This window comes from Cydia fagiglandana, chromosome 25, assembly GCF_963556715.1.
Source record: "Cydia fagiglandana chromosome 25, ilCydFagi1.1, whole genome shotgun sequence".
In the NCBI taxonomy this organism is placed as follows: domain Eukaryota; kingdom Metazoa; phylum Arthropoda; class Insecta; order Lepidoptera; family Tortricidae; genus Cydia; species Cydia fagiglandana.
The window spans coordinates 6226192-6238593 of NC_085956.1; the positions used below are offsets into that span (position 1 = coordinate 6226192).

Consider the following 12402-nt stretch of genomic DNA (forward strand, 5'->3'; position numbering starts at 1 on the left):
GTGTGAGCATACTCACTGATATTTATAACCGCATACTCCTCACCGGGAAGATACCCAACCAGTGGAGGCTGAGTATCATTACTCCAGTATTCAAAGGTAAGGGCTCGGTGCGGGAGTGTAGCAAGTATCGCGGTATAAAGGTTATGTCTCACACCATGAAGCTCTTTGAGCGCATAATCGATGCTCGGCTCCGACAGGAGTGTACAGTCTCGGGGTGTCAATATGGGTTTCGGCCAGGGCGCGGAACGATGGACCCTGTATTTGCCCTGAGGACCCTCGTGGAGGGATACAGAGCAAAGAACACGCCTCTACATTTCCTGTTTCTGGACATGGAAAAGGCCTTTAACTGTGTCCCTCGTGAGATGATCTGGTGGGCGCTGCGGTCCAAGGCTGTACCTGAGGCCTATATTGACACTATCCGGGACATGTACCACGATTCTGATTCAATAGTCAGGACCGCTGTTGGTGACACCAACCCCTTCTCTGTCACTGTTGGAGTACATCAGGGCTCTGTGCTCAGCCCGTTTCTGTTTAGCGTGATATTAGACGCCCTGTCAGCCAGCATCCGAGACTACCATGAGCAGCCACCGTGGCTATTCATGTATGCTGATGATATCGCGCTGACAGACTCTGATAAGGGCCGACTTGTCCAGCGTGTGAACAGATGGAGGGGGTCGCTGGAGAACGGCGGTCTTAAACTAAATGTGGCGAAGACAGAGTACATGGCCTGCAATAGTACAGATCCTCTACCCGTCCGCATAGGCGTGGACATGGTCGAGCGCACGGATCAAGTTAAGTACCTAGGATCTGTACTTAGCACTACCGGGGACATCGACAGCGACGTCAAAGCCCGAATTTCCGCTGCTTGGGTCAAATGGCGGGAGATGACTGGGGTTATTTGTGACCCCAAAATGCCGATTAAGTTGAAGGGACAGGTCTATAAGACCATCATTAGACCTGCCCTTCTGTACGGCAGCGAGACTTGGCCTTTACTAGAGCGGCACAAGCAGGAACTGCGTGTCACGGAAATGAAGATGCTACGGTGGATGTGCGGAGTTTCACGCAAGGATCGCGTCCGAAACGCCCACATTCGGGGTAGTCTTGGCGTCCGTGACATCGCAGACAAACTGCAAGAGTGTCGCCTTCGTTGGTATGGCCACGTCTCGCGCAGACCGGCAAGTTACGTGGGTAACAAATGCCTGGCCATGCCGCCTCCTCCCGGTACGGGAAGAAGAGGCCGGCCCAAGAAGCGATGGCTTGATGTCGTCAAGGAGGACATGCGTGCCAACGGACTCACTACCAGGGATGCCGAAGATCGGGCAAAGTGGTCACGAAGGAGTCGGAAGGCGGACCCCGGGTCCTCGCGCCCCGCGCGGGGGCACAGCCGGGATTGACGCCAGGAGGATGATGGAAGAAAGGCTGTAGCGGAGGCGGCTGTATACCTGCATAAAAGCAGCAGGCCTTAAATTCTCAGAGTTATGCAAATTTTGCTCCGGTGTCTTTTGTCACAACGTCGCCAAGCTTCAAATCGCAGAAGAAATTGAAGACGACGTCGATATGCCTATTTTTTAGACTGAATTATCTCAATATGAACAGCTCTAACTAAATGTTATTTTTGATACCTTTTAAATATGTTTAATAAATATTTATAATTCAGACTACCCTCAAACCATTGTGAGAACTAAACAGAGCAAATTTGCGAAAAATGCAGTTTTCCCACTTATTGGATTTTTAAGCTTAGTGAATAAACGGTACCTACCTACAGTCAAGCGATATCATTGTTTGCTTAATGGGTCTGGGCCCACAGGAGAGAAAACTAGCGTGTTCGCGCGAACTGTACATTTTTCTCTCCTGTGGGCAATAGTTAACAGCTTGTGGGCATGTAAGTAATGATTTTATCATAGTTATGTAAATAAAAGGAGGACCTTTTTACGTGGGTAAGGGTTAAAAAATAAGAAAATTAACCTTTATAGCCCTTAACTCTTGTGTATGTCTACAGGAAAGAACGTAACACAGTGATCTGTTTGACCCTAATATTACAGGTTACGTTTGCTACAACATCGTTTTACTAACGTAAAATAAGTATTTTTTTCTGATTTCGGGGTCGAAAACTGCCCGAATGTTAACATTTCACTATACTGGATAAAATTGCCCATTTTTGCAGAGCGGTATCTCGGTAAGTATTGAACTTATAAAGTTGATTTTAGTCTCAAATTGTAGGAATTTTAGTTAACTTTAGTTAGTTCATAGACCTTTTTGATAAAAAATGCATAGTTTAGGACTTATATAGAGAATACCAAAAAAAGTACGAAAATTTCGCGGTTTTTTGAGTGGTGCAAAATTAGCACAGGTCTTTCGAAGCTGCAAACTTGGATTTATAATGCTGGTAGTGATCCTAACAACATATTTAAAAATCAGAACTAGCCGTTAGCTTGCGAATTTAGCAATTTTTTGTGTTAAATATGACCGGCCTAGATAGTTGATTTCGTACGCGGTGGGTCAATAGGGGGTATTACTGCAATGTTCTGTCGCCAGAGTGCATCTAGCTCCTCTAGTTTACCATAGAGTATTCATACTGTGCCTTAAACTTAAACCGTTTTTTGACAAGTTTTCACAGACAATAAAATATGACATTGATGGTTTGTTAACAAGGGCCTACCGGGAAACGTGAAAATCGACATTTAGTTATCTGCCTTTGTATCGCTCGAATATGCAAGAGTGATAGAGAGGTTAGATAACGAAATTTATATTTCCTTGTTTCGCGGTAGACCCCCAGATTGTGACGGATAGTGATAGTTGCGCCCTTTATACACAGTTTCGCGTAATATTCCCATTAAATTGAAACGTCTGTGTTGGTTTCAGAGCGTGCGGTGTATTGGAGACCATTAGGATTTCAGCAGCCGGCTTCCCATCCAGGTGGTTGTACCAGGACTTCTTCAATAGGTAAACTATTTTCATTCAAGGTAGATTTTTTTACGTTAGATGTCGAATCAGTATGTTATAAAATTAAATGCCGATGCTATCTCTTACGAGCCCCGATGCATATGTTTTCGTCAGGTGACCCCATTTTTGAGGTTCTCGCGTTTATTCAAAAATAATGTTTTTGTTTAAAAATTACTAATATTTAATGCTTATACTAATGTAATTTAATTTTATATGGTAATACTCTGCAATAACAAAATCCAAATACAAGAAATACCGTTTGTACTGAAAGAAAAAAATAATGATTTTTTTTTTGACGGGTAGGATTACAACATATGTGAATATATTGCTTTCCCTGGTAATAGCCCTTATTACCAGGGAAAGCAATAGGGCTCTGCCAATGTACTGACAATTTTGTTTCGAGCCCATGCATGCAGCAGTGCTGTAAGAGAGGACAATATGATTTGGACAACGTTTTTGAAGTCCTTTTTTTCAGCAATAAAAGTCTCATGCAATTTTATTATACGATCAAAATAAACTACATTAAACATTGCTATTATGGTTCCCATTACTGGGTCATTATAATTGTTCATGTGTAAAATTTATTAAAATAAACAAAATTGTTGCGCGGAACTAGACGAAATCATTTGCATCGGGGCTAGTATGAATATCATTGTAGTACTTTTTAAAGTGTTTGTAAAATCGTTTTTGCTATTCTTAACGACGGTGTGATAGTTTGTCCAGGGTTTAGTAAAGGTAATGCTGTAGGTGATAATGTGGCTAATCATCTCTGTTCCCTTTCTAAGTTCCTGTTTTTGAATGTATTGTAATTCTGTTTTTATGCCGGCCATTATTATTTTACGCATTGTTTTTAGGGTTCCGTACCCAAAGGGTAAAACGGGACCCTATTACTAAGACTTCGCTGTCCGTCCGTCCGTCCGTCCGTCCGTCCGTCTGTCTGTCACCAGGCTGTAGCTCACGAACCGTGATAGCTAGACAGTTGAAATTTTCACAGATGATGTATTTCTGTTGCCGCTATAACAACAAATACTAAAAACAGAATAAAATAAAGATTTAAGTGGGGCTCCCATACAGCAAACGTGATTTTTGACCAAAGTTAAGCAACGTCGGGCGTTTTCTTTTTGCATTTTTTTCCGTTTTTTTTTGCTTTATGGTACGGAACCCTTCGTGCGCGAGTCCGACTCGCACTTGCCCGGTTTTTATATTCTGTTAAAAAGTACGGAACCCTCGGTGGGGGAATCCGACCCGCACTTGTTTTAGTTTATTTAGGATACAAACAGTCTTAAACAAAAAATAATACTTATGAAATAGATTACTATCAATACAAATGCGGGTCTCAAATGGTTGATGTATATAATTACTTCACATTTAAAATGTTCCACAGATATCGCCTTCTCTGCGCCCACAAGGAGCTAGATCGCGGAGACATCAAAGGCACGTGTCGACGGATTTTAGCCGCGCACCTCAAGGACCCGGACAAATACCAGTTCGGTGCCACCAAGATATTCTTCAGGGCTGGGCAGGTAAGACGATAATCTTATACCTTTAAACGAGCAATTCTTGTAAATAAAATAAAAAATAAAATAAAAATATATATTTATTTATATATTTCGGGGATCTCGGAAACGGCTCTAACGATTTCGATGAAATTTGCTGTATGGTGCAGCGTGCGGTGGGGCGTAAAATCGATCTAGCTAGGTCTTATCTCTAGGAAAACGCGTATTTTAGGGTTCCGTAGCCAAATGGCAAAAAACGGAACCCTTATAGATTCGTCATGTCTGTCTGTCTGTCCGTCCGTATGTCACAGCCACTTTTTTTCCGAAACTATAAGAACTATACTGTTGAAACTTGGTAAGTAGATGTATTCTGTGAACCGCATTAAGAGTTTCACACAAAAATAGAAAAAAAAAACAATAAATTTTGGGGGTCCCTCATACTTAGAACTGAAACTTAAATTTTTTTTTTCATCAAACCCATATGTGGGGTATCTATGGATAGGTCTTCAAAAATGATATTGAGGTTTCTAATATCATTTTCTAATTTGTTAGCACCTTATATATACATTTTTTTGATAATTTTACATGTTTTAATTTTGAGTTTTAGTCGTGTGTCGATAGATGGCAGTAAATTTACTGTGACTACAAAATTTACAATGACAGGACCCCTCTATACTATCTATTCTTTTTGTAAATAGTAATAATAATAGTGTACCTTCTTATTTCCAGGTGGCATATTTAGAGAAGATCCGTGCTGACATACAACGTCTATACTGCGTGCGCGTACAGAGTTGCGTGCGTCGTTTCGTGGCAAGACGCAAGTACTTGCGCCGCATGCGCGCCTTGCGTGGCCTGCAAGCTCACTGCCGAGGCTTCCTCGCCAGACGGTCAGTATGATGTTACATTACTTTGGCCTATATTGCGTGCAAAGTTGCGTGCGTCATTTCGTGGCAAGACGCAAGTACTTGCACCGCATGCGTGCCTTGCGTGGCCTGCAAGCTCGCTGCCGAGGCTTCCTCGCCAGACGGTCAGTATGATGTTACATTACTTTGGCCTATATTGCGTGTAAAGTTGCGTGCGGCGTTTCGTGGCGAGACGCAAGTACTTGCGCCGCATGCGCGCCTTGCGTGGCCTGCAAGCTCGCTGCCGAGGCTTCCTCGCCAGACGGTCAGTATGATGTTACATTACTTTGGCCTATATTGCGTGCAAATTGCGTGCGGCGTTCCGTGGCCCAACGCAAGTACTTGCGCACCTTGCGTGGCCTGCAAGCTCACTGCCGAGGCTTCCTCGCCAGACGGTCATCAGTATGATGTTACATTACTTTGGCCTATATTGCGTGCAAAGTTGCGTGCGGCGTTTCGTGGCCCGACGCAAGTACTTGCGCTACTTGCGCGCCTTGCGTGGCCTGCAAGCTCACTGCCGGGGCTTCCTCGCCAGACGGTCAGTATGATGTTACATTACTTTGGCCTATATTGCGTGCAAAGTTGCGTGCGGCGTTTCGTGGCCCGACGCAAGTACTTGCGCTACTTGCGCGCCTTGCGTGGCCTGCAAGCTCACTGCCGGGGCTTCCTCGCCAGACGGTCAGTATGATGTTACATTATTTCGGCCTATATTGCGTGCAAAGTTGCGTGCGTTGTTTCGTGGCCCGACGCAAGTACTTGCGCCGCATGCGCGCCTTGCGGGGCCTGCACGCTCACTGCCGAGGCTTCCTTGCCAGACGGTATTACATTACATTATATTACATTATACATTACTTTATATTATTTAGGATATTTTTTCTTTAGGTGTGTATAGAATTTATTTATATTTCATTGATATTCAGAGAAGATGGACATACAATGCCTATACTGCGTGCGCGTACAAAGTTGCGTCGCCGTTTGCCTGTCGGTTTGCATGTTACATCCATTTAACTCTGAAACTATACGAGTAAGATATATTATAACCCTTTTTAGGCATAGTACTTATACTTATGTAATTACATTTGTTATTTTGACGTGATAACGTCTTATAAATCGATAAACACCGGTAGCATGCACGAAAGAGTGTCACGTTATGGACAAATCTCCATGGTAACTTTACGTAACGTAATGGTAATGGTTTCTTATGACGTTATCACGCAAAATTACCGTCCGTAAACCGACTTTACAGACAACTATATATTTTTTTGTATTTCCAACTAATAAGAATATTGCATTGTGTTTTATAGCAAAGCGCAAGAGGTCCGCCGCACGCGAGCCGCGATCAAGATCCAACGCTACTTGCGCGGCTGGTTAGCTCGCCGCCAGTACCAGAAGCTCCGCCGCTTGGCTATAGGGCTCCAAGCTCACGCAAGGGGCTACCTCGCTCGCAGGCTGTATAGAGATGCACGCAGGGTCAAAGCGGTAAGTCAGTAGACTTTGCTAATGGTACTACCCAGTACTAGGGACTCCGAGGCTTGCTATAGAGCTCCAAAAAGCTCCGCCGGCTCGCCATAGGGCTCCAAGCACACGCCAGAGGATATTTAGCCCGCAGGCTCTATAGGGATGCACGCAGGGTCAAAGCGGTAAGTCAGTAGACTTTGCTAATGTTACCTACTCAGTACTAGGGACTCCGATGCTTGCTATAGAGCTCCAACAAGCTGCGGCGCCTCGCCATAGGGCTCCAAGCACACGCCAGAGGATATTTAGCCCGCAGGCTCTATAGGGATGCACGCAGGGTCAAAGCGGTAAGACTTTTTTATTTTGTTTGCTTGTACAAACAGCAACACTCTTAACTATACATCGGTGGACCTTATTACTAGAGATGCAACGGATAGTTGTTTGACCGGATATCAGATATTCGGCCTGACTATCGGCCGAATATTAGGTATCCAGCCGCCGAATATTCGGCCGGAGAACTATACCTACATTTCGGTTTTCCAGGTGCGCATTGTGTAGGTTTTTGTCTGTTTCGTAGTGAACGTTCGCGCGGACTTATTTTTAGATTCGAAATGAGTGCGCGTAGCGTGCGTGGAATGTTTAAATAATTTTAAAATAATAAATAAGTACGATTATGATCGTGACTGTTTCTTATTCCAATTTTATTTACTCCGAAATAAAGCAATGTTACTATCCGGTATCCGGCCGGATAGTAGCCCGCAATCCGGTATCCGGCCGGATGTTAAAATAATGGCCGAATACTATGGTGTAAAATGTAACTATGTTTATATTTACCAATAATGCCTGTATTCTGTATAGGCCGGATACCGGATAGTATCCGAATATCCAGTGCATCTCTACTTATTACAAAAGACATAACGTCCACCGATGGACTGTTAACAGTGTAGGCGATGGTACCTCAAAAGGAAAAACCGGAACGATTTTGCTTAGTTGAGATTATAGAATTTCTTCGTTTCTCTTCTTGTATGTCAATATATGAATTGTTTCAGGCTTTAACGATTCAACGCTACGCGCGCGGCTACCTCGCGAGGAAGCGCGTCAAGGCGATGCGACGCGGCATCATTATAGCGCAGGCTGCTGTGAGTATAGTCTTTCGATTTGTAACTGGCCCCGAGCCGCTAATCCTTTGTCTATCGTTAATGATTTTTAAGTAAAACCTGTAAAAAAAAGGGTGGTGTAATTCTCTACGGCTACTGAGTGCTGGCGAGTCGAACCAGTCTAAATGTGTCATCCAGATACGTGACAACTGTCCATCGGATTCACCCCGTGTGGCACCATCCTTGCCGATCACTGATTATTACGATGTTTCCATTGCTCGCTACCCCAAATCATAACCCCGTATCGCCACACACTCTAAACACAGCCATAATACAGGTCCGTCGCTTCCTCGCCCGCCGCCTCTACAAGCGCCTCCGCATCGAGGCCAGGAGTCTGGACCACGTGAAGACCCTGAACAAGGGTCTGGAGAACAAGATCATCAGTCTGCAGCAGAAGTTGGGGGAGGCGCAGCAGAAGACCAAGGCCTTGGAACCGTTGGCCGCCCAGCTGGCTGAGGCTAAGTATGTATTATGAAGGTTTGCAAACAACCACAATACCCAGGTCCTCTACAAGCGCCTCCGCATCGAGGCCAGGAGTCTGGACCACGTGAAGACCCTGAACAAGGGTCTGGAGAACAAGATCATCAGTCTGCAGCAGAAGTTGGGGGAGGCGCAGCAGAAGACCAAGGCCCTGGAACCGTTGGCCGCCCAGCTGGCTGAGGCTAAGTATGTATTATGAAGGTTTGCAAACAACCACAATACCCAGGTCCTCTACAAGCGCCTCCGCATCGAGGCCAGGAGTCTGGACCACGTGAAGACCCTGAACAAGGGTCTGGAGAACAAGATCATCAGCCTGCAGCAGAAGTTGGGGGAGGCGCAGCAGAAGACCAAGGCCCTGGAACCGTTGGCCGCCCAGCTGGCTGAGGCTAAGTATGTATTATGAGGGTTGCAAACAACCACAATACCCAGGTCCCCTATAGCGTCTCCGCATCGAGGCCAGGAGACTGGACCACGTGAAGACCTTGAACAAGGGTCTGGAGAACAAGATCATCAGCCTGCAGCAGAAGTTGGGGGAAGCGCAGCAGAAGACCAAAGCGCTGGAACCGTAGGCCGCTCAGCTGGCTGAGGCTAAGTATGTGTTATGAGGGTTGCAAACAACCACAATACCCAGGTTCATCTGGCTGTCTAGACCGGTAGATTGTTTCCCAGGCCGCAAAAATATGTGACACTCTGTTAATGTAGTTACACAAAACATGGCGGCGCCGTATGCAAGAAATAAAGCACCACAAGATTAAAAGAGAAACGTAGACAGCAGTTATTTTTAGACACAATATCTATTTTAAAACCCGTATAAAACTATAAAGAGTAGGCAATTTGATCGTGACGTCACATGCTAGTGTTTCATATAAATTCCATAGTAGCAAATCGTTTTGACAGTTCGAAAAAAGAAACTGATTTGACTAGTAGGAGAATACCCTTTTGGGGACATGATTTATTCACAGAGTGAACAAAAATTATAAATTTCGGAGTTTTTAAACAAACTTAGAAATACTGATTTAAACTTTCACGATTATTTAACATTATGAAACTACACAACGGGACTCATCATCATCATCATCGGGAACATTGCAATTTTAATCGGGACGAGGGTTTTAAGATCTCATCCACATGGAATCCAGTCATTAGTAAATGTAAGCGGAAAAGAATATCGACAGTCGATAAATCGAATATTGTTAGTGTTGTGTGTCGACAGAGTGACATCCCTAGTGCGCAAAACGTTCAAACTGATAAACAAGACCAAGTGCGGGTAGTTCGAAAAACTCGCGCGGCTAGAAGATGTTGATGTCAACTTGAGCCAGTCTTCTCCGAGACCACGGGGACAACGCCGTCCTCGAAACGTCGGAGGTAAATCTTAAAACTTAAATACGCGATTAAGTCCCGTTGTGTAGTTTCATAAACTTAGAAATATTTTCATTCAGTTGTTCAAGAGTCCATTATCCCTTTTAACTTATTATTTTCATTTTTAGAGCGAAACTGGAACTCCTGCGCCTAGTCGAAATCGAGGCTAAGACTCTCAAAGTGTCCATCGAAGACAAGGACAGCGTTATAGCCGCACTCCAAGCCGAGCTGGCGAGCGAGCGGGACAGCAACAAGCAGCTCATCGAGGAGAAGAAAGAGATAGAGAAGACGTACAAGATAGAGAGGGAGGCGTGGGAGGGAGAGAGCGAGAAGCTGGCCAATGAGTTGAAGAGTTCTAAGGAGCAGTTCGATTTGGCGATTGAAGGTAAGGTTTACTTTAGAACGTGTAGCTAAGGGTGGTACAGTCAGCAGCAGAAGTTGTTAAGCGGCCGAGGTGTTCAAAATTACCTTGACACGCTTATTCTCTTAACAATAAAGTTGTGTCAAGATAATTTTGAACACCTCGCCCGATTAGCAACTTCTGCTGATGATTGTACTTAATTAAAATAAAATTGATTAACATCAATCTAAACAATATATGATAAGGGACATTGTTGATAAGATTAACACATTCACTGCCCCCGACGCACATGTACGTTCACCGTCATACAAGTTTGTTCCTAGGCCACGCCCGCGGTGGCAGGCGTGGCAGCGAATGCGTTAAAAATTGCAGGAACCCTAGCATTTCGGAAGAAAACTATTGAGGTTAGTTTAGTTTAGTTTATTGATGTCTCAATACAATTTTCGTAGTTAATGTAAAAGAATACAGAAGCAATTACTTATCGTATAGCGATTGTCGGATACAAAATAAATAATTAAATTACAATTAAACAGTAGTTATATACAATGGTATATACTCTTAAATATATTACAAAATATTATTCATGTTAAAATATTTCTAATAGCAAATCATAAAATCACACAGAATATCTAAAAACGTTCGAACGAACGATATCTATGAGGTTAAAAAAGGGGGGTATACATATTTGGTATAGAGTTCCGGGGAAGAACTCAGGATAGTTATTATCACGAAAATCATTATCAGCAGACGAAGTCACGGTGAGTAGCTAGTGCTATTATAAAAAAACCTGATTAATCTGATAACGTAATGAAGCTGATAACAGCTTTGATAAGCCGCATATTGTATTGTTTACTGGCCACGCGGCTTGAACCGAATTATTGACAAAAACTGTGATATAACCTTTAATTGTTTATGTTTTGGCCCGTAATTGTAAACATATGTTTGATGGTAAAATGAATTAAAATGTAGATAACGAGTGAGATTTATAAGTTTTATCGGTGATTGTGTTGTGAATTGATTTGTATAATTTTTGTGCTCCGTTCAACACTTTATTCATAATTTTTGGAAGAGGCAATTACTAGCTATAATCTTAATAGAGAAAAAAAACAACGGGTTGCACTCCGGGAGTGCCGGCAGAAGTGAAAACTCAACGACATTGTAACTCAAAATATGAATAATAGCGCCATCTAGTGCAAAATGTACCGCAAATATTTGACAGAGAAAAATGAAAATGAAAAATTAAAATGAAAGTTTATTGGTAACAATGGTTACAAGTCTGTTTAGTTACCCCACCCTGTGTAGACCCTCATTAAAAGTTTTCCTTCGTCACTGTGGACCGGACACGCATATAGAAGAGCTGTTATCTTCCTTATTATTACAAGTATTCTCGCGGAGCCCTAATTGAGGCTTTGCGGAGCTCTAGGGGTCCGCAAAGCACAGTTTTAGAATGGCTGCCTTATGCAATGCAAGTACTAATTGTAAGAAAATATAATGAAACATAAGATTGAACAGAAAAGTAAGATAAATACTTATAGTCTGTATCTTTAGGTATTTAAATAAAAGTAAACAAAATCTACCCTCAAATGGCTCCTAAAGCCAATTGAGGGTAGATGAAAACATTACATGGCCAAATAATGTAGGTTAAAGTCAGGTCGTTCAGTGGCAGATCCAGGCGGTTCTTTATTTGGTTGGTTAACCAATAAATTGTATGTGATGAAAATGTAGAAATTATTTGTTTACTTTTTATTTAAACACCTAAAGATACAGAGTATAAACATGTAATGAAGCCGAGGTAAAATGACAATGGGGGTCCCAACTGAAAAGGCACCAGAGGAGCCCACGGTGGCCTCATTAGATACATGTGAATCGCCGAAATTTCCCGAACATGGAACGGACGAATATGATCAGTGTGACCACACGACGCCAGAAGTTCCGGTGTGGTCGAAGGAGTTTGAGAGCAGAGCTCAATTCTGGAAAGGTTTGTGCGGTTTCTTGTTGTAAACTGTTAAAAATGGATGAAAACCACAGTGTTCAAAGATAACATGTAGGATTTATTTTGTCAAAAAACAAAAAACTTGTTTTTTGACAAAATAAATTGAGAGGAAGGTCGGGTAGCAAATTTACTAACCATGGTATACATTTGGATTCATGCGCGAATTGACTTGGATTAGTTTTTTAGAAATCGCGTTTAAGAAAGATTTCTTAACTTAATTTCTTGATTAATTCATACTGACATTTCAGCAACTAAT

The 12402-nt window shown here is 42.9% G+C and overlaps 2 protein-coding genes across 2 annotated transcripts in view; one reads left to right on the forward strand and one right to left on the reverse strand.

Annotated features, from left to right (window-relative positions):
* LOC134677163 (neuropeptide SIFamide-like) overlaps nucleotides 1–12402 on the reverse strand; it is a 162999-nt gene that overhangs the window by 31988 nt on the left and 118609 nt on the right. The gene's annotated exons all lie outside the window — the stretch shown is intronic.
* Nucleotides 1–12402, forward strand: part of LOC134677126 (unconventional myosin-Va) — an 81818-nt gene that overhangs the window by 27985 nt on the left and 41431 nt on the right. Inside the window, exons 17-23 of the mRNA XM_063535584.1 lie at nucleotides 2863–2943; nucleotides 4328–4466; nucleotides 5169–5326; nucleotides 6646–6820; nucleotides 7846–7935; nucleotides 8231–8415; nucleotides 9921–10177. Of these exons, the coding sequence (XP_063391654.1) occupies nucleotides 2863–2943; nucleotides 4328–4466; nucleotides 5169–5326; nucleotides 6646–6820; nucleotides 7846–7935; nucleotides 8231–8415; nucleotides 9921–10177 (1085 nt within the window). The remainder of the gene's footprint in view (nucleotides 1–2862; nucleotides 2944–4327; nucleotides 4467–5168; nucleotides 5327–6645; nucleotides 6821–7845; nucleotides 7936–8230; nucleotides 8416–9920; nucleotides 10178–12402) is intronic.